Source organism: Lepidochelys kempii, chromosome 3, assembly GCF_965140265.1.
Source record: "Lepidochelys kempii isolate rLepKem1 chromosome 3, rLepKem1.hap2, whole genome shotgun sequence".
Lineage (NCBI taxonomy): Eukaryota > Metazoa > Chordata > Testudines > Cheloniidae > Lepidochelys > Lepidochelys kempii.
In genome coordinates, this window is record NC_133258.1 from 54,947,475 (window position 1) to 54,973,745 (window position 26,271).

At 41.3% G+C, this 26,271-nt stretch overlaps 1 protein-coding gene across 1 annotated transcript in view; it reads right to left on the reverse strand.

Annotated features, from left to right (window-relative positions):
• Positions 1-26,271, reverse strand: part of LMBRD1 (LMBR1 domain containing 1) — a 237,069-nt gene that overhangs the window by 33,615 nt on the left and 177,183 nt on the right. The window contains exons 12-14 of the mRNA XM_073336361.1: positions 23,906-24,010; positions 18,785-18,934; positions 5,577-5,658 (exon numbers count right to left, since the gene is read on the reverse strand). Of these exons, the coding sequence (XP_073192462.1) occupies positions 5,577-5,658; positions 18,785-18,934; positions 23,906-24,010 (337 nt within the window). The remainder of the gene's footprint in view (positions 1-5,576; positions 5,659-18,784; positions 18,935-23,905; positions 24,011-26,271) is intronic.

Here is a 26,271-nt window from a genome sequence, read left to right on the forward strand (position 1 = left end):
ATTGGCTGTAGTTCCCGGCCAATGGGAGCTGCAGCAGCTGGTGCTTGTGATGGGAGCGGTGGAGGAACACTTGCCCTGGCCCTACCTCCATCAACCTAGGAGCTGCAGGGATGGAGCTGACAGGAAGCCTCCCTTCCCCAGCACCAGCGGGGATCCCAGGCTCCCCACCCCAAGCACCAGTGGGGATCCCAGGCCATGCGCCATGCCACGGCCCTGTCCCTCATTCCCCAGTACCAGCGGGGGTCCAGGGTCACTCCCGCAGTGCCCGGACACCCCCCACAAGTTTTAGTCACGGTCAGTATTTTTAGTCGAAGTCCTGGACAGGTCACAGGCTGTGAATTTTTGTTTATGGCCTGTGACCTGTCCATGACTGACTAAAAACACCCATGACTAAAACGTAGTCTTACCTGTACAGTATCCCCAAATACACTGTAGAGAAATTCAGTTGTAAGTTAAAGAAAACACGGGAGGTTAAGGTAAGATGATGATAGTGTCACTCTGCTCACTGGTTTGAAAGCAGGAGGATAAGACCCCTAAAAGGTTGAATGCAAAGGCTATTGAAGACAACCAAAACTAGTCTGAATTCAGTGGGCTTTGGATCAGGCCATAACAGAGTAGAAGCAGTGAAAAAGCACTTCAAATTGCCTAAAATGTAATTTCCAGACGTGACATTAATGTATCTATTCAATGAAATATTATTGGAGGGGAGTAGGGGGGCAGGTGTCTGGGCTAGGGGAGGCCCTGCAACTGGGCACTTGGGCGATGGGGTGTAGGTATCTGGGCAAGGGGGGCCTCAAGGCTGGGCTCTGTGGGGGACGGATTATGGGTGTTTAATCACCTGGCTGGGCTCTGGGGGAAGAGGGAGCGGAGAAACAGGAACTGGGTTGTCATAGGAGTTTCTTCAACACTACTCCTGGGGGAATTTGTGTGTGTGTCTATACAGACATACATGCTGACAGGTATTTTGAAATAAAATTACCAAAATAATTGAAACTGACATGATTATGTAGTGTTATTTTGACAAATAAAATTTTGCAGAATTTTAAAATATTGTGCATATAATTATTTTTTGGAGCAGAATTCCCCTAGGAATAATATAAATGCTGCACAGATAACAAAAACAAAATAAAAAAAAGTATGTTAAGTGGCCAGATTTCCAAACAAAAAGGAGAAGGAAAAATACATCTTGGTTAATACATTAAAACCGGGAAAGGAATATTGGAAGGTTGCTCAGTGGTAAAAGCGGATTAAGAGCATACTGCATACTGAAACAATACTCCAATTTACCACTGTATTTAAAAAAATGCAAGTATATATTCTGTCATAAAGCTCCTCTATCATACAGCTGCTTCAAATATCTCTTAACTCCACTGAAGCTTATTATAAATAAATGTTTCCTTTTATAACACACTAAGGTACGGCCATGTACAAAATCCTTGGCTGTTTTACAGACAATTATTTTAATAAACTGTATGTACTTAGACTGAACAAGTAAATGGACGATTCATGCACTGTATATATTTGTGTTAAGGAATTTTTATGAAGACTAAGATTCTCAACCAGTAAAATGCAAAATTTTATCTACTCCATTTCCTCTTGTCTTCTGCTTTCCCTTTTTCAGGTCAGTCATCATAGTCTAGGATACTCAAACTATGTTAATTAATATATTAGAAGTAAAAACACAGACAACATATGAGAAAAAAATGTTTCTTGACAATATTAACACTTTCAAATACAAGCTAAAATTGCCTAAGCATTACAGTTCTGAACCTAAATAACATCAAAGATTTGATAGTTTTGCACTCAAATTGTATTACTATTTACCCCATCTTTAATTTTGAAGAAATATAAACAATCTGTCCTCTTCAGCAAGCAAAATACTGGTTAGAAACGAATCTATGTAAAATGAATTTCATATTAAAGGCAACTAAAGTTCTAACAATATAGAAATTATTTTTAGAAAATTAGTTGCCATAACAACATGATCTCTGTCAGGTTGTTCTTTGCTCACTCTGCTGAGAAGAAAAATACAATTCAAGTGCAATAAAATCAGCAGGGCTCTCATCCCCAGTACATCTGAATAGTGGTTATAATAGAGTAGGTCACTATACACTTAGGTATATCCACAGAGCCAGTAAAAAAATAAAATACTTTAAATGCTAAAGATGTAAAATTAGTATATGGAGAAAATATACTTGCATCTAAAAAAGACAATGTCAAAATACAAGATAAATGCTTAGGAGAAAAGTGTTAGTGGTCCAAATGAATACAATTTAAATGTCAACCTGTGGAACTCTTTGCCAGAGGATGTTGTGAAGGCCAAGACTACAACAGGGCTAAAAAAAAAAAACTAGATAAATTCATGGAGGATATGGTGACTCTAGTTGCTGTTTGCCAGCAGCTGGGAATGGGCGACAGGGAATGGATCACTTGATGATTATCTGTTTCATTCATTCCCTCTTTGCCACCTGGCATTGGCCACTGTCGGAAAACAGGTTACTGGGCTAGATGGACCTTTGGTTTGCCCCAGTATGACCGTTCTTATGTTCTTATGTAAATAAACCATTGACTGGAAAAATTTCTGCAAAAAATTTTTTTTAGTAGTCCTCAGATATTCTAAATCAGCTGTTTACAGAAACTAAAACTACCAAACCTACCACACACTTGTAAGCCGTAGTCAATGCTCTGAATTTTTAGATCAATAACATTTAAAAACAAAAAAATTCCATCAGTAAGTTGGAATATCTATTAGAGAAAGAAAGCAATCAGTTGAGCAAACATTTGTAACTCTTGACAGTATGTGGAACTTCCGTGTTCACCTGTTCAGACTATATTTTAAGGTTTCAAAAATATTCTTATCAGATAAATCGACAATATTTGCTTTAAATTCTGTTTTCTACTGTAAGTATGAGAGACTGGGGGAAAAGAAAATCCACTTAAACTCTGAACCGTCACAATTTTGTGGGTCATCACAACGCAGTGAAAGCAGACAAGCACCAAGTTTGGCTTTCTCGCATTTCCGTAGATTCTTTTCCCAATGCATGGATTGATCATAATTATTATGAATTCAATGAGACTCTCAAAAGACATGTACAGAAAACAAGAGAAAAACAAAAAAAGTTCTATCAATAACAAAAGAAACACTTCCTTCCAAACAAACATTCTCAAAGAATTCTAATAAGAACCGTTGGAAGCAAAATACAGTTTATTGTATTATGTGTTGGCTATACCTATATTAAATGCTTACATCAAGGCATTCTATTAAGTGATCCTAACCCTTCATAATAGTTACACAGGCCTTGAACTGGGCTAGTATGCAGCAGTACTGCACATCAGCACCTCTACAAAATCACTTCTTGTTTTCCAGAATCTCTGCTTTCATCTTTTAAAAGCTGAAGACTCTGGGCGCTATAGTTGCAAAGAAAAGCTTGACAATGCAAACCAAAAGTACCCAGTGCAATGATGTGTACTAGAGTTTGCAGAGAGGCTGAAATAATAGCTTCAAGAAGTATGAACTACCCAGTTTTCCTAAATGGGTGCTAACTCAGATGCCAATGAGGATATTTTAAATGCCAGCATTAGGTTGTACTTTGGTCAAAGTATATAGCGAAGTATATTGTGAAGATCTATGTATTCTGAGTGATAGTTTATTTACGAGCCAAGTGTGGTGGGTTTGGGAGAATACCAGCATTTATTTTTACCCTCATCAAGGAGAGGCAAAACCCAAAGCAATCGGCAGGATATCTGAACTCCACCCCAGAGAATCCAAGACTGAAGAGTCCAGCAGAGCCCATGGGTATATTCAAATTCAGGTCAATGAGTCAAGCCCAGAAAATCTTATATTTATAAAATATTTGAGCATTTTTTTGATCTACTGAAATGGTTTCCCATTCTGGCATCTTAAGAAGGTGGAACTTATTCTGGGGGACAGACACTTTTACCTAATTTGACCCAGGTCACAAAATAATGCTGTTTACAAGGGATGCTTCCCCTATCCATCTTCTTGTGTCAGCACTGGTAAATTGTAGGTAAGTATTACCATCTGAAGTGGAAGGGAGAAAAAAGGGGAAAGACCACAACATAGTTCCCACATTAGGAACTCAGAGTTATTCTTAATGACAGTGCAGCATTCACAAAGGTAGAAGACAAGTCAAGGATGCTCTATTTAAGAGAGAAGCACAGGCAGAAACTCTTTCAGAGAGTCTTGTTGACTGATGTCCAAAGACAATGAGACACTGATGCCTGAGATAGTAAATTTAAATGCTAACTTTTGTATGGAAAAAATACAACTCTACAGAGGCAACAAAATTCCTAAATACAACACCACAGCCATAACAACATCTACATGTTCTGTACTGGGAACAGGTTCAGATATGATCACCAATATTCAAATCCCTTAATGAAAGTGCTCTTAAAATTAAATGTGATTTTTTTCCAATCATTACCCTGTGATGGGAAGAAAAAAAGTGTTTTAGATCCCAGCGTCTGTGTAAGTGCTTGTGGAGAAAGACGATAGCTGATTTGGAATTATATGGAAAGCTATTACAAAACTCATGTCTTTTCTACCAATTATTGATAAGCATGCTTTGTGCTTAGTAATATTTTTAAGAAACCTTCCTTCTGCCGACCCCAGGCTTTATGGATACATATCCATGTATACATACACATTTTCCCCGTTTTTTCAACCTTCCCTTCCACAGCCTGTGCAAGCTTTTACATCAGAGAAAAAATATGCCAAGATTGGAGCACAAACTCCACTGCTTCATCCTGAAAATTCATGGATTATTTTAGATGGCTGTAAATCTATTTTTGCTGATTTTGAAGAAGTCAATACTTTTTTTAAATGCAAAGATTGTGGCCTCAAAAACATGCCATCTTGATTATAAATGGTCAGTGATATATAATCCACCAGGATCGTTGGTAAGTTGCTTGGTGGGCATGAATTTTCTATTAGGCACACTTCTGACTACATTTTTCTGGCTCAATAACATTCCTTAGATGTTTATATATACACCTTTACTAAATTTGAAAATATTTATGATTACAAGCCTATGTAATTATAGGATTCTTGAATTTTCATTGTAAAAAGGATGCATTTCAGAATTATTTGCTAGCATAACAGTTTTTTGGATGCTTCACCAATCCCCCACCAAAAAAATCACTTACACTTCCCCTTTCAGAAACTGATCTAAACCTTGAAAAAAACAAATTTTGTGAAGGGTATTGTTAACACATGTATATTATTTAAGCGAGTGGGAGATCCGTTAAGTTAGATCTTTATGTATGTATAGTAAAATGCATTGCATTAGGATTTATATTCTACAGAGTAGACTTCTTTCCACAAATGGGAATTTACTAGGCTGTTAACTAGGCTACATTTCTACCTTCTGTAAGTAAACCTTAACACAGAGGACATAAACCCTAAAGAAGCTGGAGCAAATGCTCAATTATCTTTTAAGAAAATAAAATTTCAGTGGTTTCTCTTACTAGTGGACACAAATATAACAAAGTAACCAATCTTCTACAATGATGTAACAGAGGAAGTGTGCACTGAACAAAAGTTTTGTTTGTCTTACCTTCTGGGGCATCTGCATCACAGACTTTAGGCACATATGTTGTAACATTCCCTGGCTGGCCATCAACAAGTGTCATATTATGCTGTGTGAAGAATATGTAACATCAGAAAAGAACATTTTATATAGGTGAATACATTATGCAATGTGGTGTTTTCTGAAGCATATAAATCTTGCAAAAAATCATTTTGACACAGCTATATTTTATAGATGTTTTAAATTTTGCTTGCAGGAAAAAAAGATTAAAAAAATTCTTGCAGTACGTCTTTAATCTTTGCATGCCATTGTTTATTTTCAATGCTTTACAGGTTCTGAAGTATTACAGAATAATTTCGCAGTATAAAATTGCTCCAAAGGATTCTCTTTTTCATAATTAAGCTTTAGTTGATGACATTTTAACAAATGATAAACATTTTTAAATGATAAACCATTTTGACTGTACATACAGGGACCTGATAAACATAGTTGTATGAGCTAAAGCTGTTGGATCACATGATGGATTGAAAGATCCAGCTAGGCACTGTGGAAGTGTTACTGACTTGATTCTAGCCATAGGTACACTAGAGCAGTATAGCTCTATGATGTCGCTATGTAAGCATCATAAAATTGCATTAGCTCTTTTCAGTGCCATATTGCATCTCAAATGTGGGCCTAATTAGCTGCCCACTACTGCTCCTATGCTTCCCAGATATCTCCCTCCCACTCAGTATCCATATTTCAAATTAGTTTCCCTCAGATTACTTATCTGACATTTTTTGAAGCTGAACTTTATTTGCTTACTTCATGCCCAGACATCTGATTTCCCCAGTTCCCTTGATAGTTCTTGCATGTCTTGATGGTTGTTTGCAACTAAAATGAACATGTGCCTGTCAACTGGGAGAGTCATGATCACTTTCACAAAAGAGGCTTTTTTTTTTTAAAATAAACCTTTGCAGATTGATCTCCTGAAGGAATCATCAGCCAGCTGATCCAGGGAAAATGACAGCTGCCTAACTGAATGTACACACACATCACCTCTAGATCAGGCTTCTCAAGTTACCTTTGCCCCTGCAAGACACCAGGCCTCAAATAAGGTCTCCTGTAAAAGTAGAGACAGGCATTTCCTCAGATTGCAAGATGTAAGGAAGTTACAAGGAGAAAGAGGAGAAAGGTGGGGCAATGGGCAGAAGAGTGCCTTCCTTCTCTGGTTCCAAAAGCCCACCATTACATTTCTCCCTAGTATCCACCACAAGCATCCCACCCTCCACTCAGACGACAGGTGTCCATTTCTTCTTCACTATTCAAGGAAACAACAGCCCAGTCACATTATTCCCACCCACTATGTCTGCTTCATAAATGATGCCAGCCTCAATATTCTATTCATTCACTTCTTCCACAACTTATTTCGGTGTTTGCACTTTCTTCCCTGCTTATTCCTACACATTGAACACCCTTCCTGACCTAATCCACAAGGACAATACTCTTTCTGATTTTGTTATTTCCTAATAGTCCACATAACACCTACAAGATATGAGCTAATTAAGTAGTGTTGATTTTATTCCAGATTATTCTACTTTTATTACACCATGTTGTGCACCAGTCTTTACTGAGAAACTCATTCTCTGATTGAGCATACTGATGTTATTCGAGTCTTTCAACACCCTAAAACCATTGCTGCCTCATTAGGCTCCTTGGAGAATGGATCATATCTTATTATCTGTGATGGGAAGCTTCTAGCTTGCTTTTGCATATTGTATTTTTATTATTTCTCCCAAACTCCTCCTAATTTAGGGTCTCAATTTTATTTCATTATGTAAGACCAAGTCTAATAACAAACCAAGCAATACACTTGCTAGAAACTATCCCCATTTATCCTGCCATTTTTATAAGGTTTTGCTTACTATCCCTTTGGTCAATCATCAAGCTATTCAAGGAGATTCAGACATTCAAGCCAATATGAATTAAGTCTTAGTTCTATAGGACAGCGTTCAAATTCTATTCAATAGTCAAATGTAAGTATATTAAAGATGTTACTTTTCTTCAGCAATTAATTTTGCATTTCTATCAAAAATAATCCAGTTTGTCTGGCAAATTTAATTCTTCTTCATTTATTGAGTACTCAGAATTCTACTGGACACTTCACAGAACAGATGTGGTCCTTGCTCTGAAAAGCTTACAAACTAAACGAAAAAGGAACAAGCAAAGAGAAATATGAAAGGGAGTGGGTTAAGAGACGAGAATGCAGGGGTTGCAGTTAAAGGTGATGCATTTACTTAAACTGCATGTAACTTGGTTGATTTTTTTAAAAAACATTAACTGAAAGCTTAAAAGTGGTTTCTTTTATTGGAAAGGGATAGGCTAATGAGCGTATTTCTAAAGGCAGAAGGTAGGTGGAAGAGCATGGTAAATCAGAGATAAAGAAGCAGGTAGCAGAGTAATGTGCAGGTGGAAAAGGATGAAATGAGGGCAGAGAAGAAAACTAAGAAGTGGAAAGCAATATCGTCTTAGAGTAATGGACTGTACTGTACTGACATCACAAGGGTCTAGGGCAGAGATGGGGAAACTATGGCCCGCATGACCCTCCTGCCAGGCCCCTGAGCTCCTGGCCCAGGACACTTGCTCCCAGCCCCTCCCCTGCAGCCTCAGTGCGCAACACTCTGGGGGGCTGGGCAGCGCAGTTGCAGAGCCGCGGTCTGACTGGTGCTCTGGGCAGGTCGGTTGTAGCACCGCCAGCCACCTGTGCTCTAGGCAGCACGGTAAGGGGGTAGGGAGGGCTGGATAGAGGGCAGGGGAGTTCAGGGTGGTGGTCAGGGCATGGGGGTGTGGACAGGGGTCACGGGGGTCAGAGGGCGGGGAACAGGGTGGTTGGCTGGGGCAAGGGTCCCGGGGAGGGGCAGGCCGGAAGGAGGGGGGTGGCTGGATGGAGTGGCGGGGGAAGGCAGTCAAGGGACAGGAAGAAAGGGTGGTTGGATGGGGCAGGGGTCCCGGGGGGCAAGTCAGGAATGAGAGGGGGGGTTGGATGGGGTGGCAGGGGCCAATGGATGGGGTAGGAGTCCCAGATGGGGCCATCACGGGGGGAGAAGCGGGGGTCAGATAGGAGGTGGGGGCCGGGCTACGCCTGGCTATTTGGGAAGACACAGCCTCCCCTAACCGGGCCTCCATACAATTTTGGAAACCCGATGTAGCCCTCAGGCCAAAAAGTTTGCCTGCCCAAGTCTAAGGGCTTTGAAAGCATACTGGAGTACGTGTGCCTCCATCAGGGGTTTACATGGCTTACTCAGCTCAGAATATGTTCTCTTCCCCCAAGGTAATGTAGGTATGAGAGAAGGAGCCCAAACAGAAGACTTCATAAGATTTTGTTCATTCTAAAAGTTTCGCTCCCCCCAGGTATTGAAAATAGATTAAATGGCAATTGCTAGAATTACACTTCTTTTTTGAAGATCAGTGCTACATTTGGTTTTCACCAGCATTCTGGGACTTTTCAACTTCCCTGAGTTTTCAAAAGTAACATTAGTCAGTGATATAGTCAGGAGATATGGATTCAATTCCTCATCCTGTCATATTTTAGATTAGTCCTGGTCCAATGCTTTAACCACAAGGCCATCTTTTCTTACTAAATCAACCCTCTTCCTTTTTAGTGTAAAGAAAATTGCACAAGCCAATGCCTCCACTACAAGATGCTTTTTTCTCTTTTAAGGTTTTGAACATTAAAAAGGATGGGAAGTTGAAGAATCAAAAGTTACAGAATTGCTGAATATGTCTACGCAAATATTGTTTCCCAATAGGGATATTTACAGATTAATTGGAATTTGCAAGCATAGGAAGAAAGATTACAATGGAGAAATGGGAACAGCAAATTAACTCCACTATACAGATGAAAACATACTAAAAACTGAATTCTGATTTCTACATAAGCAGGGTACTAAGAACAGATTAAACACGCACAGAACAAACTAACTTTTAAAATATGCAATAAACACTAGCAGAATTTTAAAAAATTATGTTCAACCACAGCTAAGAAAAAGCAGGGAATAGAATTCTCAGTTTTGACTTTTATATTCAAGGCTCACGTAGTAACAAATTTAGTTTTCATTGATTTAAATACGCGAGGGGAAGAACCACCACTTATGTACCTGAAAGTTTCTTGAAAACATGTTAAGAACTGCTGAAAATTGGCAACCATTTGCACGTCAGTGTATCCATACAATCAAACTTCAGATGAGAAAACCCCTCGCTCATGCCATTGCCAGTACAGAACAGTTTCCTACATATATCTTTTCAAAGGCTGTCTTAATTGAGAGATGAAATAGGAAATAGTCTCCAATTGGTTCAAAGGAAGTCTCACAAGCTAATTACATATGAGATTTAGGTCCCATTTAGGCACGGATTCTCTAACCAAAAGACAGATCTGCTCAATAACCTTTTAACTAAATTATAGCTGGATACATTATTTTGACCAACTGGAGATGTACTTTTACTGATAGTATTGAAAGTCCCAAGCATGTCACGTGAAATAAGTACACAAGTATAGATTAAATGGGAACTGAAGCTGGGTTTATGTTATTGCTGGTTGCCCACAAGGAGAACCTTTTTCACTTACAATCATAACAGGCAAGTTGATTGCTTTAACAGAATCTCCTGGAGCTTTTCCAAACAGGACAGTTCTAGATCTGTCAAAATTCTATGGCCCATGCTGTCCAGTGGAGAGAGTCTGTGTCCATATGGGAATTCTGACCTCTCTACTGGGGACAATAGGTTTGAAATTATGTGTTCAGGGGCGCAGGAGAGGAGAGAGAAACTCCTTGCAACTCTTCCAGGGCATCTTATCCATGCCTTGGAATCCCAATAACCTTGGCTTTCCTCTTGTTTGGTTCTCCTGACTTAGAAAGAGTCCCTGTTTAGTCTAGAAGAAACCCACCTATTATGGACTGATTATCTGCTCCTATTCTGAAGCAAAACCTCTAAACTTTGGTGTTAAATCTTGTTGCATGTAGGTCTGTCTCCACATATACTCATAGGGAGATGTTTGCTACTGAGTTCTTGAGTGACAACAAATATTGATCGTGTAAGTCATTGCTCAGCTGATCCACCAGTAATATTGTCCTTCCCTGCAAGGTGGCTACCAAATGGATAAATTTGGTGTACTGTGTACTATGGACTATCCCACAGAGCTATGGCCTCTCTGGAAGGTGTTCCCCCTAATAGTTCACATAAGACATCTGCAATGTTGTTAGGAAGTACTTGGTTCACTCTGCCACACAGAAGATGGAAAAAGGACTTGAGAGCCCAATATAATGCCCTTAATTCTAGATGTTGACATGAAGATTTTTCCTCCCAGAAATTCAAGTGACTGAGTTTACAAATCCTTAGAATAGCTACCCCAGCCTAGAATGGAAGTGTCAAAGGTGACTGGGACTGAGAGCTGGAAAGTTGAAAGCAACTCTTTCCAGGGCAGAGAGATGTTGAGTCTACCATGTAAGGGATAGGAATACATCCCTGGCTGTATCAGTTTCAAAATATTGCTGTCTGTATTTGGCTAGCATGACATGACATACTGAAGTACATATGCTGTCAAAGCCATAAGGCTCATCAGCTTGAGAAAGAACATCTTTAACATGAATTCTCTTGTAGTAATTTTATTGCTGAAAGGATTTTTAAATTTCTTTGTTCTGGAAGAAAAAGTACAGCCTTTTTAAGAATCCAGAATTGTCTCAATAAAAAAGTATTACTTGGGTTAGACTAGGGCATCTAACAAGGAACTAAGGTCTTCCAGGTAGTTGCTCTTTGCTAGCAAACAAATTTATAAGACAGCTGCATTTGCTGAACAAAAAAATCAGATGTCTTTCACAGTGACCAGTGAGTGGACCCTATTGATTGCAGCTCAGGTCATTTGCAAATGTACTGGCTCCCTGCTAGATGAAAGACAATAGGAAAAATATGATCTATTCTTCTCCATTACTAGAGAAGATTTACCATGTGACACTAAGGCCTTGTGAATAACGTAGCTGAGTCACGTAGCTTAGGTTGACTTACTGCTCTCCCATCAACTTACCTTACTCCTCTCACTCTGGTGGAATACCAGAGTTGACCAGAGTGTGCTCTGCAGTCTTCATTAGACCCGCTAAATCGACCCCCGCTGATCGATTGCAGCAGCATTGATCCCCGGTAAGTGTAGACATGGCCTAAGGTACTGCTGCATTGACTCCACTGTGCACCCAGAGAGTGTACTGTCCTAGGAGTGAGGCAGGAGTACAGGTGTACTCTGAAAGCAACGATCAATGATAAACACTTGGGAATTCAGAGGGCATATCTGTCAGAGGGTCTGCCGGGGTGGGGCAGAGACATACAGACTGGTCAGTGAGATGCAGTAACTAAGCTAGGTGGTTAAGCCTCTGAAAGGCAGCATTTCCTTTTATCCTCCATGGCCCAACTACTAGAAAAAGCAGTAAGTCTAAATCTTATTGTACATGCAGGTGACCCAAAGCTAAAGATAAACTTTAAACATGTTACGGTATACAAAAGTACTCCATTATGACACCCAAATGTCTATCCCTTTCCCATGCTAATACTGTGTGTGTGTGTGTGGGAAAATCAGGAAAAAAATCAGTGTGTTTAAAATTAGTTTAATCAAGTGTGTAATTACAAGTAATAAAAAGTATTAAACACAAATGTATGGTTGTTGCATGATGATACTACAGAGGAGTTAAGCTTGTTTGGGTGGACACAGAATTCCAGCAGCTGTTACAACAGTGTCTAAGACAAAGGAAACAGCCTCTACTCCTACATGAGATTCTCCTGATTATATATCCAAGGCCAATGCAATGCTTCTCGCCATAGTGTTGGTCTAGGAGCTCATGTTCAGCTGATTATCCTCCATGACCTCAAAATCATCTCCAGAGCCACTGCTTCCCAGGACAGACATCAAAATCCTATACGCAAGGCCTACATTTTTTTCCCCTCTAGATGTATGACTTAAACTTGGTTGTATTAAAAACACATAGTGTTTGCTTGAACCCATTTTACCAAACACTCTAGATTATTCTGTATCAGTGAACTGCCCTTTTCATTATTAACCACTCCTCTAATTTTTGTGTCATCTGAAAACTCTAAGGCAGGGGTGGGCAAACTTTTCGGCCCGAGGGCCGCATCGGCATTGTGAAACTGTATGGAGGGCCGGGTAGGGAAGGCTGTGCCTCCCCAAACAGCCTGGCCCCTGCCCCTCCCCACCCCCTGACTACCTCATGGCGGGCCACGAACGCTCACAAAATTGACAATTCAGAGATATTCAAATAAACTCTATTTAATAGAGATACATTTCAGTGGAAATAAACATAAAACCTTACTTATTATTATAAATATACCATAACAATGTATTACAATAATGAAACCAAACTAAACCCCTTCCATGCCTTCTTTGATTAATGTGAACAATACAGCTGGTCACCCATTTTTACAATGGCATCAAAGTCCGGTGTCGTTCTTGTTGTGGAAATCTGCAATACCGAGCCGAGATGCTGATCAGTTAACTGGGATCTGTAGAGAGACTTGTTGTAATTCAGCAGGGAAAATGTTTGTTCGCACACATAGGTGGAGCCAAACAAAACAAGGATTTTCTGTGCCACCTGGTGGATACCTGGGAACTTTGTTTCACTCAAGGAGGCATAAACTCATCCAGTTTTTCTGAACTGTACTTTTCCATCAAGGTAGAATTGCACTGGAGATCAATGAGCTCCAGTTGTAATTCTTGTGGGGCTTTCTTGTAGTCAAATGACAGTGGGCATGACACCAGCTCCAGTGTCTTCTCTATCTTCTCAAAGTCAGAGAATATATGAGAAAATTCTCTGTGCAAGTCACTCAAAATTTTGCTGTACTTCTCTCTCTGCTCTGATGACACTTCCAAGTATTTCAGTGTTGGAAAGTGAGCGAACACTTTGTCCTTAATTTGTTTTGAAAACCAGACTAACTTGGCTTTGAAAGCTGTCACACTAGAATACAATTTGTGTACAAACATTTTTTCCTTGTAGGTTTACAGTAAGGTCATTTAAATGTGCCAAGATATCCACACGAAAAGCGAGGTCGCACACAGAGTATGAGTTCTTTAATTCAGGGAAATCATTTTCTTTCCCCTGCATCACCAGAGAAGTGCAAATTTCATCTCTGAGCTCCTACACTCACTGCAATACCTTTCCTAGGCTAAGCCACCGGACATTTGTATGATAAAGTCAGTCCTGATGTTCCGTATCAGTGTCTTCAAGAAGGGAAATTAATTGCTGATGATTAAGTCCCCTTAAGTTCACTATTTTCACTACTGTGAGAACAATATGATCAATGTCCTGGACATTTTTGCAGAGGGCCTCCTGATGTATAATACAATGCAGAAAAATCACCTTTATTAGGGTTGTCGTCTTTTACTTTGTCCTGAATTCTTTTTAAAAGTCCTACATTTTTCCCTGTTAAATTTGGTGATCCATCTGTGGTTATGTTTGCCAGTTTACTCCAGGGGAGCTTCAGATGTTCAAGGCACCCATACACCCGATCCCTTAGTTGCACTCGATCCCTGAGTTGTGCCTTTCATTGATTCCATTGATAAAAATTCCTCTGTGATTTCAAATTTGTCATCAATTCCTCTGACAAAAATCAGTAACTGTGTTGTGTCCTTAATGTCAGTGCTGTCATCGAGAGCTAATGAAAACAATGTAAAGCCCTGTGCTTTCTTGTTCAACTCAGAAGCCAAACATTCATCAATCACTTCTACACGGAGAGTAACTGTTCTTTGTGACAAACGAATCTCATCAAATTTGTTTTGGTATTCCAGGCACAGCATGCTAGAAACATCAACCATGCATTCTTTCAAAAAACTCCCCTTCAGCAAAAGGCTTATTTTGTTTAGCGATTTTAAATGTCAGAACGTAACTTTCCTTTGTAGTGGCTTCCTGAATTGCAGACTGTAGCACATAAATATTTTGCTGAGTTTTTAAGTTTGTGGCAAGTTGCTCAGCTTTTCTTGCCCTTCCCTCAGTTGTTAAATTGCTGCCATAATTAGGATGCTTTGTTGAAAAATAGTGATTCAAGTTGTACTCCTTGAACACCGCGATGCTCTCCTGACAAATCAGGCATACAGCCTTCGAGTTCACGTTTGTGAAAAAGTATTTTGTATTCCGTTCTTTGTTGAAAACCCAACACTCATTGTCCACTTTTTTTTTTTTTGCAGCACTCATTTTTGAAAGGAAAAAGAAAATCTTAACTGCTGCCCTTATTTCAAACTGCTGTTTTACAAGATGGCATGCACTGTGAAAAAACTGGGCCCTCTCTCTAGCCTGGATTTGTCAGGAGTCAGTGCCTCTGACAATTTTGAGCCATGGCACTCTATCCCAGAATCCATGTGGACAAGAAGAGGCAGGTGTAAACTCACCTGTAACTTTATGCTCCAGCCTCCCCCCAAAAATGTTCTTACTGTTGTACTTCGAATTCTGTTTGCACAGTTGTGTTCATTAAAATTTTGTATATAATAAGGGATGTTACCGCGGTGTGGCTAGAGGACTCATGAGACATGGTGCGCGGGGGGCTTCATGGGAGGGTACCATGGCCTCCTATGGGCCCTGCTGGCAATGTGACACCGAGGCAGCTGTGCCACTTGCGGAAGAACCCAAAGCAGAGCAGCTGCGGCCCTGGACGGTTTCCCTCCACTTGAGGGTGGGGCCACAGGAAACCGGGAGGGGATTTGGCACACTGCTGCATAGGGGTGGTGAGGTCATGCCTGCAGAATGCGGCATTTTGCGTGCAGAATCTTCCTCGAAGATGGTGCTCAAAATGAAATGCTCATCACTGAGGAGCACTGGGCAGGCAAGCCCCTGGTCCCGCTCCGCAGGCAGGAGCACCAGGTGGAGCGCAGCAAGCCTCACTCCCCGCTCTCCCTGCCGGAGCGTGACAAATCTGCTGGTCCAGCAGCGCCGGGTGGAGCGCGGCAAGCCCCTGGCCTTGCTCCCCTGGCCGAAGCTCACGGGCTCGATAAAAAAGGCCTGCGGGCTGTAGTTTGCCCACCCCCTGCTCTAAGGGATTTTATTTTTCTTCCATGTCATTGATAAAATGTTAAATAGCATAGGACCAAGAACCAATCCCTGTGGGACCCCACTAAAAGCACTCAATGATTCCCTCCTTACAATTACATAGAGACTTATCAGTTTTCAATATATTTAATGTGTGCCTTGTTGATTTGTATCATTCTCGTTTCTTAATCAAAATGTTGTGCAGTACTAAGTCAAATGCATTTCAGAAGTCTAAATATATTACATCAGCACTACTACTTTTATCAACCAGACTTGTAATCTCATGGAAAAAAAAAAAAAGATATCAAGTTACTTTAACAGATTCTATTTCCCATAAACCCATGCTGATTGACATTAATTATATTACTCTCAATTTTTCATTAAACTGAGGCCCATATCAGCCATTCTAATATTTTGTTGAGTTTCAGTATCAGGCTAGCAGGCTTGTAATTACCCAGCTCACCTCATTTACACTTTTAAATGTTGGCACAACAGTAGCCTTCTTCCATTCCTCTGAAATTTCCAGGTTTCCAAGACTTATTGAAAATAAACATTTATGGGTCAGAGAGCTCTCCAGCCAGCTCTTTTAAAACTCTCTGACACGGATGCAAGTTATCTGGACTTGCTGATTTTAAAATGTCTAGCTTTAGTAGCTGCTGTTGAGCATCCTCTTGGGTTAGAATGAAAAGTATTATATTCATGTCACATGATGCTGAGTAATGACTTGGGTCTTTTCCAAACACTTTAAAGAGATTGCTCCATACTTCTACTTTTTTGCATTGACAATTCTAAAATTTCCATCTAGTATTATGTTTCTGTCTGTTCCTAATATACTTAAATTCCTTACCATCTTTAACTTTGCAGGCCATAGATTTCTCAAAGTGTCCATTTGCTTCCCTTATTGATTTTGGACAATTCCCAACTTCTAATTTACAGTTATTTCTCTCTCCTCCCCCATTTCCCCATGTTATACATTGTGTGTTTAATGGCTGCTTTCACCTAAACCAGGCTGTCTTAACCAGTGTAATGTTCTCTCAATTTTGGAACTGAGACGACTTGGGCATCTAGTCAAAATGTTTTTTTAACGGGTCTCAACTGTTCACATTTTTGTGTTTAAAAATTCTTTCTCCCAGCTCCTTCGGCTCAGAATTGTTTTCAACTTGGTGATTTAAAAGGGCCAATTTCACAAAGTACATATTACTAGTTTGGACTTTACATCTGTTATGTGTAAAAAGAGCAACTGAGTCACGATCACATGCACCTAAGCAACTACTGATTTTTAATTCAGAGATCCATTTCTCTATATCTGTCAATATCACATCTAATGCATGTTAGATGAAAGAGTTTTGAATTAGGAAATTGTCATTTAAGTTTTGGAAACTCCAAGAACACATTAGTACTGGTAGAATGAGACCTTCAGCATATGCCACTCAGATTGAAGTTCCCAATGATTAGGTACCTTTTTTCTTAAAAATAGAAAGAGATAAATACAATAAACACGAAGTGCAAGAATCAAAACTAATTTAAAATAGAAAAAAGTACGGAATGGAATAAAATGGCACAGCTTAAAAATGATAAAATACAGTGATGCAAGAGTTAAAAGAAGCAGTAGTTAAAATGAATAATGGAAAAGTTTAGTGATAATTATAAATTTATACTGTAGAAAAAGGCTAAGATTAAGTAGGACATTTACAGGATAAAAGTAATTTTTGGGATAATTTTAAAAAAATTAGACAAAGGTTTAAAAATTTGTTTCAAAACAGAACTATCAAGACATATGCTGTCATAAAAATAAAGGGAACGGTAACCACCTTTCTGTATACAGTGCTATAAAATCCCTCCTGGCCAGGGACAACATCCTGTTACATGTAAAGGGTTAAGAAGCTCAGCTAACCTGGCTGGCACCTGACCTAAAGAACCAGTAAGGGAACAAGATACTTTCAAATCTTGGGGCAGGGGAGGAGGCTTTTGTTTGTGCTCTTTGTTTATGTGGTTGTTCTCTCTTGGGACTGAGAGAGGCCAGACAGAAATCTGATCAGAAATCTGATCAGATCAGAAATCTTCTCCAACCCATCCTAATCCAAGTCTCCAATATTGCAATCAGTATACGTAGGCTAGGCAAGGTGGATTAGCTTATCTTTTGTTTTATGTGCATTTTCCCTGTGTTAAGAGGGAGGTTTAGTCCTGTTTTCTGTAACTTTAAGGTTTGCCCAGAGAGGGATCCTCTGTGTTTTGAATCTGAATACCCTGTATTTTCCATCCTGATTTTACAGAGATGATTTTGATCTCTTTTTTTTTTTTTAATAAAATCCTTCTTTTAAGAACCTGACTGATGTTTCCACTGTTCCAAAATCCAGGGGTTTGGGTCTTTGATGATTTTGTAACAAATTGGTTAGGATATTATTCTCAAGGCTCCCCAGGAAAGGGGGTGTGTAGGACTTGGGGGGATATTTTGGGGGAAGACATCTCCAAGCGGTCTCTTTCCCTGTTCTTTGTTTAAAGCGCTTGTTGGTGGCAGTATACTGTTCAAGGACAAGGCAAAGTTTGTACCTTGGGGAAGTTTTTAACCTAAGCTGGTAAGAATAAGCTTAGGGGGTCTTTCATGCAGGTCCCCACATCTGTACCCTAGAGTTCAGAGTGGGTAAGGAACCCTGACATATGCCCTCCATTACTCCGATGACCTTGTATCCTATTATGCCCTCCACTTTTTTATTTTTAGATTAGCAAGCTGTCTGGGGCAGCTACTATGAATTTATACAGAGAATTCCACAATGGGACCCTATTCCTGATTGGGGAGCTTGGCCATCATCAGAATATAATGAAAATAATAAAAAGCAGTTCCTGTGTTGAGGCAACATGAGGCTTACTGGAAGCTAGTAGCAACAAATGTAATTTCCTTCTAGATGGGGCCAGAACTAGGTCCCTCTACAGCTCTACACAGACCAGGAGAGCAGATAGAAACTACACGCTGCATTGTGTAAAAGGGTGCAACACAGAGTTTCTCCAGGCTGTACTCCTACAAAATATCTAGAGGCACAATAACTCTAGGAGATTCTTATGGTTGTATCCCTTCAAAAATAGGTATACAGCAGGGCTGTGCTTTGCCTCACCCCATATATGCAATTTTAACACATTTTTAAAAAACAAGGTAAGTTATATATATCCTTATGAAAGGGAAAGTCTCACCTGTACCAGGTATTTTTGGCTTCCATACATGACATACTGAGGTGCAAGACTGTAGATCATATAACTTGTGTGAAGAACAATCAACAGAAGTATCATACAGAGAAATAAGAGCGCTTGGGGCCGAGTTTTACCTCTTCTAATTTTATACAACTAAAAAAAAACAGAAGATATGTACAAATATTAGATCAGAATTGTTTCTCTAGGTTATCAAACTTGATATCTGTTAAAGGACATGGCTTTTATACTAGATATTTATATTCGTTATTTCCCCAATTACATCCTGAAACTCTACTGTTGAGACGGTAGAAATATATTCAAAACACCTCTCCCCCAAAGACATAGCTGTAAATGTAAAAGCCTCTACATATACTATACAAATGATCAAGCTTCAGAGAAGCAATTAAGGGCTGTTTGCACATTCTCCTTTGAGTGTGCAACTACAGCACAATCATCTGCATACTGGAGATCGGTTATTGTTGAAGATATTACTTTAGTTCTGGCACAGAGATGGGAAAGGTTGAAGAGGTTGCTGTCAAATGCGATATTGTTTTACTCCAGTTCGGATGACAAAGGGCTCAGAGGTAGAGCCACTGCACAAGATGAAGGCAGTCATCTAGTCAAGGAGGAGTCTTACAATGGTACTAAATTTTCGTGGGCAGCCAACTTTGACATGATTGTCAACCATGAGACTCTGGAAAGAGTCGAAGGCTTTGGTCAGATTGATAAAGGCCATATACAGCTCCTGGTGTTGTTTTTGACACTTTTCCTGGATCTGCCTGGCTGCAAAAATCATGTTGGTTGTGCCTCGTGATGGTCTGAAGCCACACTGGGGCTCTGGAAGTACTTCCTCTACAAGAGGGAGCAAACAATTCAGTCAGATTCTAGCAAGAATTTCCCCAATGATGGAGAGAAGGACAATGCCTCAGTAGTTGCCATAGTTGGCCTTGTCTTCCTTTTTGAAAATGGTTACAACGTTAGCATTACATAAGCCAGCAGGGATTTCTTCAGTGCGCCAGATTTTGAGGAGCAGCAAGTGAAGCGTGTTAGCCAATGTTTCTCCCCCCACTTTCAGTACTTCAGCTGGTATGCCATCAGGACCTGGTGCTTTATTGTTCTTAGTTTGTTTAATTGCTTTGCGGACCTCCTTGCATGTTAGTGGGTTGGCAAGATATTCCCTGATTGGGTGCTGAGGGATGGAGTTGGTGGTGTCGTCAATCAAGGTCAATTCTCGATTTAGAAGCTTTAGGTAGTGTTCCTTCCAGCACTCTTCGATAGATTAGTTATCTTTAAGAAGGGTACTACCATCTTCAGATCTCAGAGGTGTGAGGCCACATGTGCTTGGTACATACAGGGTCTAGGTCTCTCAAAAAAAGGGCCGCATATCATATCTGTGAGTCATCGAATGTTTGGATTTCTTTTGCTTTGTCCTCCCACCATTTGTTTGTAACCTTAGTGTTGCTGTTCTCAAATCAGTCCTGATGGCAGCGAACAGCTTACAAAGGCCTAGGGCTATTCTGAACATTGGCAAAACAAAAAGTTCTCCACCAGCCAGTTCCCGGTCAATCAGACCCAGCAAGGAAGATCTACATCGACAAAGAAGAACTGGAAAATGTAGAATACTTTGCCTACCTTGGCAGCCATCTCTTGCAGAGGACAGACAGACATCAAGATTCATCACAGAATTCGAATTGCCAGCCTTACCTTTGGCAGACTGTCTTGCTGGGTGTTCAACAATCACAACATCAGAACACGTATTAGACTCTTAATTTATAAAGTCGTGGTTTATAAAGTTAGTTTATAAACTCTCCTCTATGGCTGTGAAACTTGGGTGACCTACTGAAAACACCTGAGAAACCTGGAATGCCAGCACAAGCACTTTCTTCTGAAGATCCTCAACATACAGTGGGAGGATCATTGAACCAATGTCAGTGTCCTCACAGAGGCCAACATCTTCATTGCTGAGGCCCTGATTACCCAGCATCAGCTGAGGTGAAGCAGGCACTGTGCGCGCATGCCTGATGAACTCTCACTAAAGGAGAAAGGAAATGGGGAGGCCAAAAGAAACACTTTAAAGACATCCTCAGAGTAAACATCAAGAGATGTGGCATCAACACCACATACTGGGAGACAGCAGCCCATGATACGGGTAACTGGCAAAGACTTGTCAGAGAGGAAATGTCCACTTTTGAGGAAAATTGCATTGACCTGGTTGCAGAAAAACACCAGAAAAGAAAAGGAAAGACAACTGTCATGCAGCAATCATGGGCCAGCTCTGTCTTCCACCACCTGCAATGTCTTCCAACAAGCCTGTGGCTCAAGGATGGGACTCTTCATTACCAAAGGACCCATGAAAAATAAAAGCTGTGAAAGATCATCCTCTAGAGATCGCTGACAACAAATGATCAAACCCTATCAACAATATTTTACAAAATATCCTAAGATATTAGCTCCCTACCTTCAAAATTTGCAGTTTTCCTTATTCCAAATGACTGTCACCACCTCATTTTATTTTCAGTGGGGCTGACGCCAAACTATCCTCATTCAAGAGGGCTGCCTACAGGCTTTGCATGTGGCAATGGGCCACAACTTTTTCCTTAGTAAAGATGGCCACTCTCTGGACTTTAAGGTTAGTGACTTGAACAGGAAACCGAGGAGAGAGGGGAATGTGGAGTTCAGGAGAAGATCTGGGACTGGAGACAAGAGACCATGGGGGAGAAAACCGAGTGGACAAGTGAAAATGCGGGGAGGGAAAACAGATAGGATAATCGTAAGGGAGGAGGACAGACTGGTAGTTCCTCCACTCTCGAGATTAGGAAAGGGTAAGAATCATAGAATATCAGGGCTGGAAGGGACCCCTGAAGGTCATCAAGTCCAACCCCCTTCTCGAAGCAGGACCAATTCCCAGTTAAATCATCCCAGCCAGGGCTTTGTCAAGCCTGACCTTAAAAACCTCTAAGGAAGGAGATTCTACCACCTCCCTAGGTAACGCATTCCAGTGATTCACCACCCTCTTAGTGAAAAAGTTTTTCCTAATATCCAATCTAAACCTCCCCCACTGCAACTTGAGACCATTAATCCTCATTCTGTCATCTGCCACCATTGAGAACAGTCTAGATCCATCCTCTTTGGAACCCCCTTTCAGGTAGTTGAAAGCAGCTATCAAATCCCCCCTCATTCTTCTCTTCTGCAGGCTAAACAATCCCAGCTCCCTCAGCCTCTCCTCATAAGTCATGTGTTCTAGACCCCTAATCATTTTTGTTGCCCTTCGCTGGACTCTCTCCAATTTATCCACATCCTTCTTGTAGTGTGGGGCCCAAAACTGGACACAGTACTCCAGATGAGGCCTCACCAATGTCGAATAGAGGGGAACGATCACGTCCCTCGATCTGCTCGCTATGCCCCTACTTATACATCCCAAAATGCCATTGGCCTTCTTGGCAACAAGGGCACACTGCTGACTCATATCCAGCTTCTTGTCCACTGTCACCCCTAGGTCCTTTTCCGCAGAACTGCTGCCTAGCTATTCGGTCCCTAGTCTGTAGCGGTGCATTGGATTCTTCCGTCCTAAGTGCAGGACCCTGCACTTATCCTTATTGAACCTCATCAGATTTCTTTTGGCCCAATCCTCCAATTTGTCTAGGTCCTTCTGTATCCTATCCCTCCCCTCCAGCGTATCTACCACTCCTCCCAGTTTAGTATCATCCGCAAATTTGCTGAGTGCGCAATCCACACCATCCTCCAGATCATTTATGAAGATATTGAACAAAACCGGCCCCAGGACCGACCCTTGGGGCACTCCACTTGACACCGGCTGCCAACTAGACATGGAGCCATTGATCACTACCCGTTGAGCCCGACAATCTAGCCAGCTTTCTACCCACCTTATAGTGCATTCATCCAGCCCATACTTCCTTAACTTGCTGACAAGAATACTGTGGGAGACCGTGTCAAAGCTTTGCTAAAGTCAAGAAACAATACATCCACTGCTTTCCCTTCATCCACAGAACCAGTAATCTCATCATAAAAGGCAATTAGATTAGTCAGGCATGACCTTCCCTTGGTGAATCCATGCTGGCTGTTCCTGATCACTTTCCTCTCATGCAAGTGCTTCAGGATTGATTCTTTGAGGACCTGCTCCATGATTTTTCCAGGGACTGAGGTGAGGCTGACTGGCCTGTAGTTCCCAGGATGCTCCTTCTTCTCTTTTTTAAAGATTGGCACTACATTAGCCTTTTTCCAGTCATCCGGGACTTCCCCGGTTCGCCACGAGTTTTCAAAGATAATGGCCAATGGCTCTGCAATCACAGCCGCCAATTCCTTCTGCACTCTCGGATGCAACTCGTCCGGCCCCATGGACTTGTGCACGTCCAGCTTTTCTAAATAGTCCCTAACCACCTCTATCTCCACAGAGCGCTGGCCATCTCTTCCCCATTTTGTGATGCCCAGCGCAGCAGTCTGGGAGCTGACCTTGTTAGTGAAGACAGAGGCAAAAAAAGCATTGAGTACATTAGCTTTTTCCACATCCTCTGTCACTAGGTAAGAGGAGTCTTCTTCTGAGCAAACAAGCAAACAAACAAGAGTCTACATTGTTACAGGAACATTTGAAGGTTGAATTTTGACCCTGAAATGCGCTCACACTTTTGGGGCAGGTGACTTCCACCCTGAAGCCTAAAAAAACAGAAGCCAACCCCCCACCCTCTCGCCCCACACACACAGAGCCTTCCACACCCCTACACTCTGCCTCCACACATAAGTCATGATATTTGAATACTTAGGGTTGGCAATACATTGAATGTGCTGCTTCCACAAAGCTCCCAGACTCTGCTGGCTTGATAGTTGAAATTTTGTCTCGAATTGAAACTGCTTGCCCTCCTTTAAACTAGGCCATCAAGCCAAAATACAATCTAGCTTTTCAAAACATGGAAGAAACTCTTAAGACTCTTGCTAAAACAATTTATTGTAATATTGTTTAAAAAGAATAATTGCTTCACACCATTTTAGCTTTTAGAATATGATAGAGAAAATTCTGCAAGGTCCTTTTGTATCTGTTATACATTTTAAATATCTTTTTAAATACAGTAATTTATAAATGTTAAATTTTAGTAAATAAGTAATATTTACCCTTATCCAAAAGAACCATATACCCATGTTTCGAATCCCTGCCATTGAAGTGAAGATAAAATACATAATAATTGTTGTAATGAGGATATAATCAAGTGGAAAAACCTAAAAGAGAACGATATTAATATATAAGCTGAAAAAAGAAATGAAAACACTAACATTACAAATACTCAACACCAATCAAATTACAAGAGTGGCTGATCATCTAATTTTAAAAACAGGTTTCTTAACACAATGAGACGCTATATATATCAGAACTTTTCATTTTGATAGTGTTTGAGGTGGTAAGGGAAGGAAAACTGCCTGATTTAAAACGTAAGACAATTAATTACAAATAGAGCTGAAACAATTAATAGTCCAATTTAGAAAAGAGATTGAATAGCTTTGTGAATTTTTTCCAAGCTTCACCTCGATTTGAATTAGATATTGCTTCATTCAAATTTCAAATGTTGGGCTAGACTATTTAGTTCTACTTACAGTAAAGTCCAGAGTTAGAATAGTGCAAGAGGTCTCTTTCAAATGAGTTAACATAAGAGATATAACATTCATATATCATTTCTAGAGTAAAGTCAAAGTTAATATAAACCTTTATTAAAAAAAAACTACACAATTACACCTCTACCCTGATATAACACAGTCCTTGGGAGCCAAAAAAAATCTTACCGAGTTATAGGTGAAACCATGTTATATCAAACTTGCTTTGGCCTCGAGCATTTACGTTAATAGTCACTTCCCGCCCCCTGACTGACCCCTCAGAACCCCCGACCCATCCAACCTCCCCTGCTCCTTGTCCCCTGACTGTCCCCTCCAGAGACTTCCTGCCCCTAACCACCCCTCCCAAAACCCCACCCAACCCCCCTGCTCCTTGTCCCCTGACTGCCCCGACCCCTATCCACAGCCCTGTCCCCTGACAGGCCCCCCCCAGACTCCCACGCCCTATCCAATGCCCCCATTCCTCGCCTCCAGAGACCATCCTACCCCCTCTGCTCCCTGTCCCCTGACTGCCCCACCGAGACCTTCTGCCCCTTATCCAATCCCTTGGCCCCAGCCCGGCACCCTTAACACGCTGCTCAGAGCAGCATGTCAGAGCCAGACACGCTAATCCGCTGGAGCACACAGCCCCGCTCCCCAGAGTGCTGCTTTACCGCGTTATATCTGAATTTGTGTTATATTGGGTCACATTATATCAGGGTAGAGATGTACCTATGTAACTTACATGGCCTTTTGTAGGGCCGTTCTACCTGACAGAGAGGGTTGCAAATGTCCAGTAGTTTATGCAGCTTTATTTGGAGTATCTCCAGAGGAGCGTCCAGAGTATTCGCTAATTTCATTATGTTCCAGAAAACACTGTCTGAAGAGGCTGTAGATCTAGGATTGGTTGCTCTGTCCAGGGAGATGGCCACTGGTTGTTGGTGTTTGGGAAAGATCATCTCCACTGACTCCTTGTCCCTCCTCTACTAATATATATATATAAGTATTTTCATTCATTGATAGAGAGAGAGTTGAAACTGGTGATGAAGCTGGCTGCAGCAAATGCTTTAGTAAGGAAGACCTTGACTTGGAGATCTAGTCAGCTGGTTTCCTAACATATGAATTGTCCCCACCGCCCCACCATGGGGCCCAAATAGGACCTGGGGAAAGAGGACATATGGGGATTCCAGCTCTGCAGATCTCTTACTGACCCCACTGACTTATGAGCACACCTAAGGGATTTCTCCCTGGACTGTCTGTCCATGGAAGGGACAGTTCGGATTCTGGTGAAGATGATCTGATGCGATCACCTGAGGAGGCTGAGTAAGTGAAGTCTCCCTCCATAGGCAGGGCACAAAGCGCTCTGATAAGTCCTGTCTGTTTAGATTTATGGCCAATTACTCCTGGGAAAATTCTGCACCACTGCGCATGCACCAAATTCATGTCCCCTGCAGATTTCTTCCCTCCCCCCACACAAAAATGACTTTCTGATGGGGAAGTAAAGGGAAGCCGCAAGGGCAGTCATGTGACACATGGGGAGGAGCATTTCAGGTCCCTAGAGCAGCCAGCGGAGAGGTAAATCACTGCAGAGCAGGAGCAGGAGGGTGGGGCTGAGGACTCCCCGGCAGGTGGCTACTATCCTGCGCTGGGCTCAGCTAGTCCCAGCTGGGAAGGATGGGACTTGCTCTTCCCCTGAAAGGAAGGGCCGGGGCTGACCCATCCCCGGGAAAAAAAACGGTTACCCACCTTTTTCATAACTGTTGTTCTTAGAGATGTGTTTCTCATGTCCACTTCATTCTAGGTGCGTGCGCGCCCAAGTGCGTGGTCGTCGGAGATTTTTGCCTTAGCGGTATCCATATGGCCAGCTGTGGTGCCCCCTTGAGTGCCATGCTCAT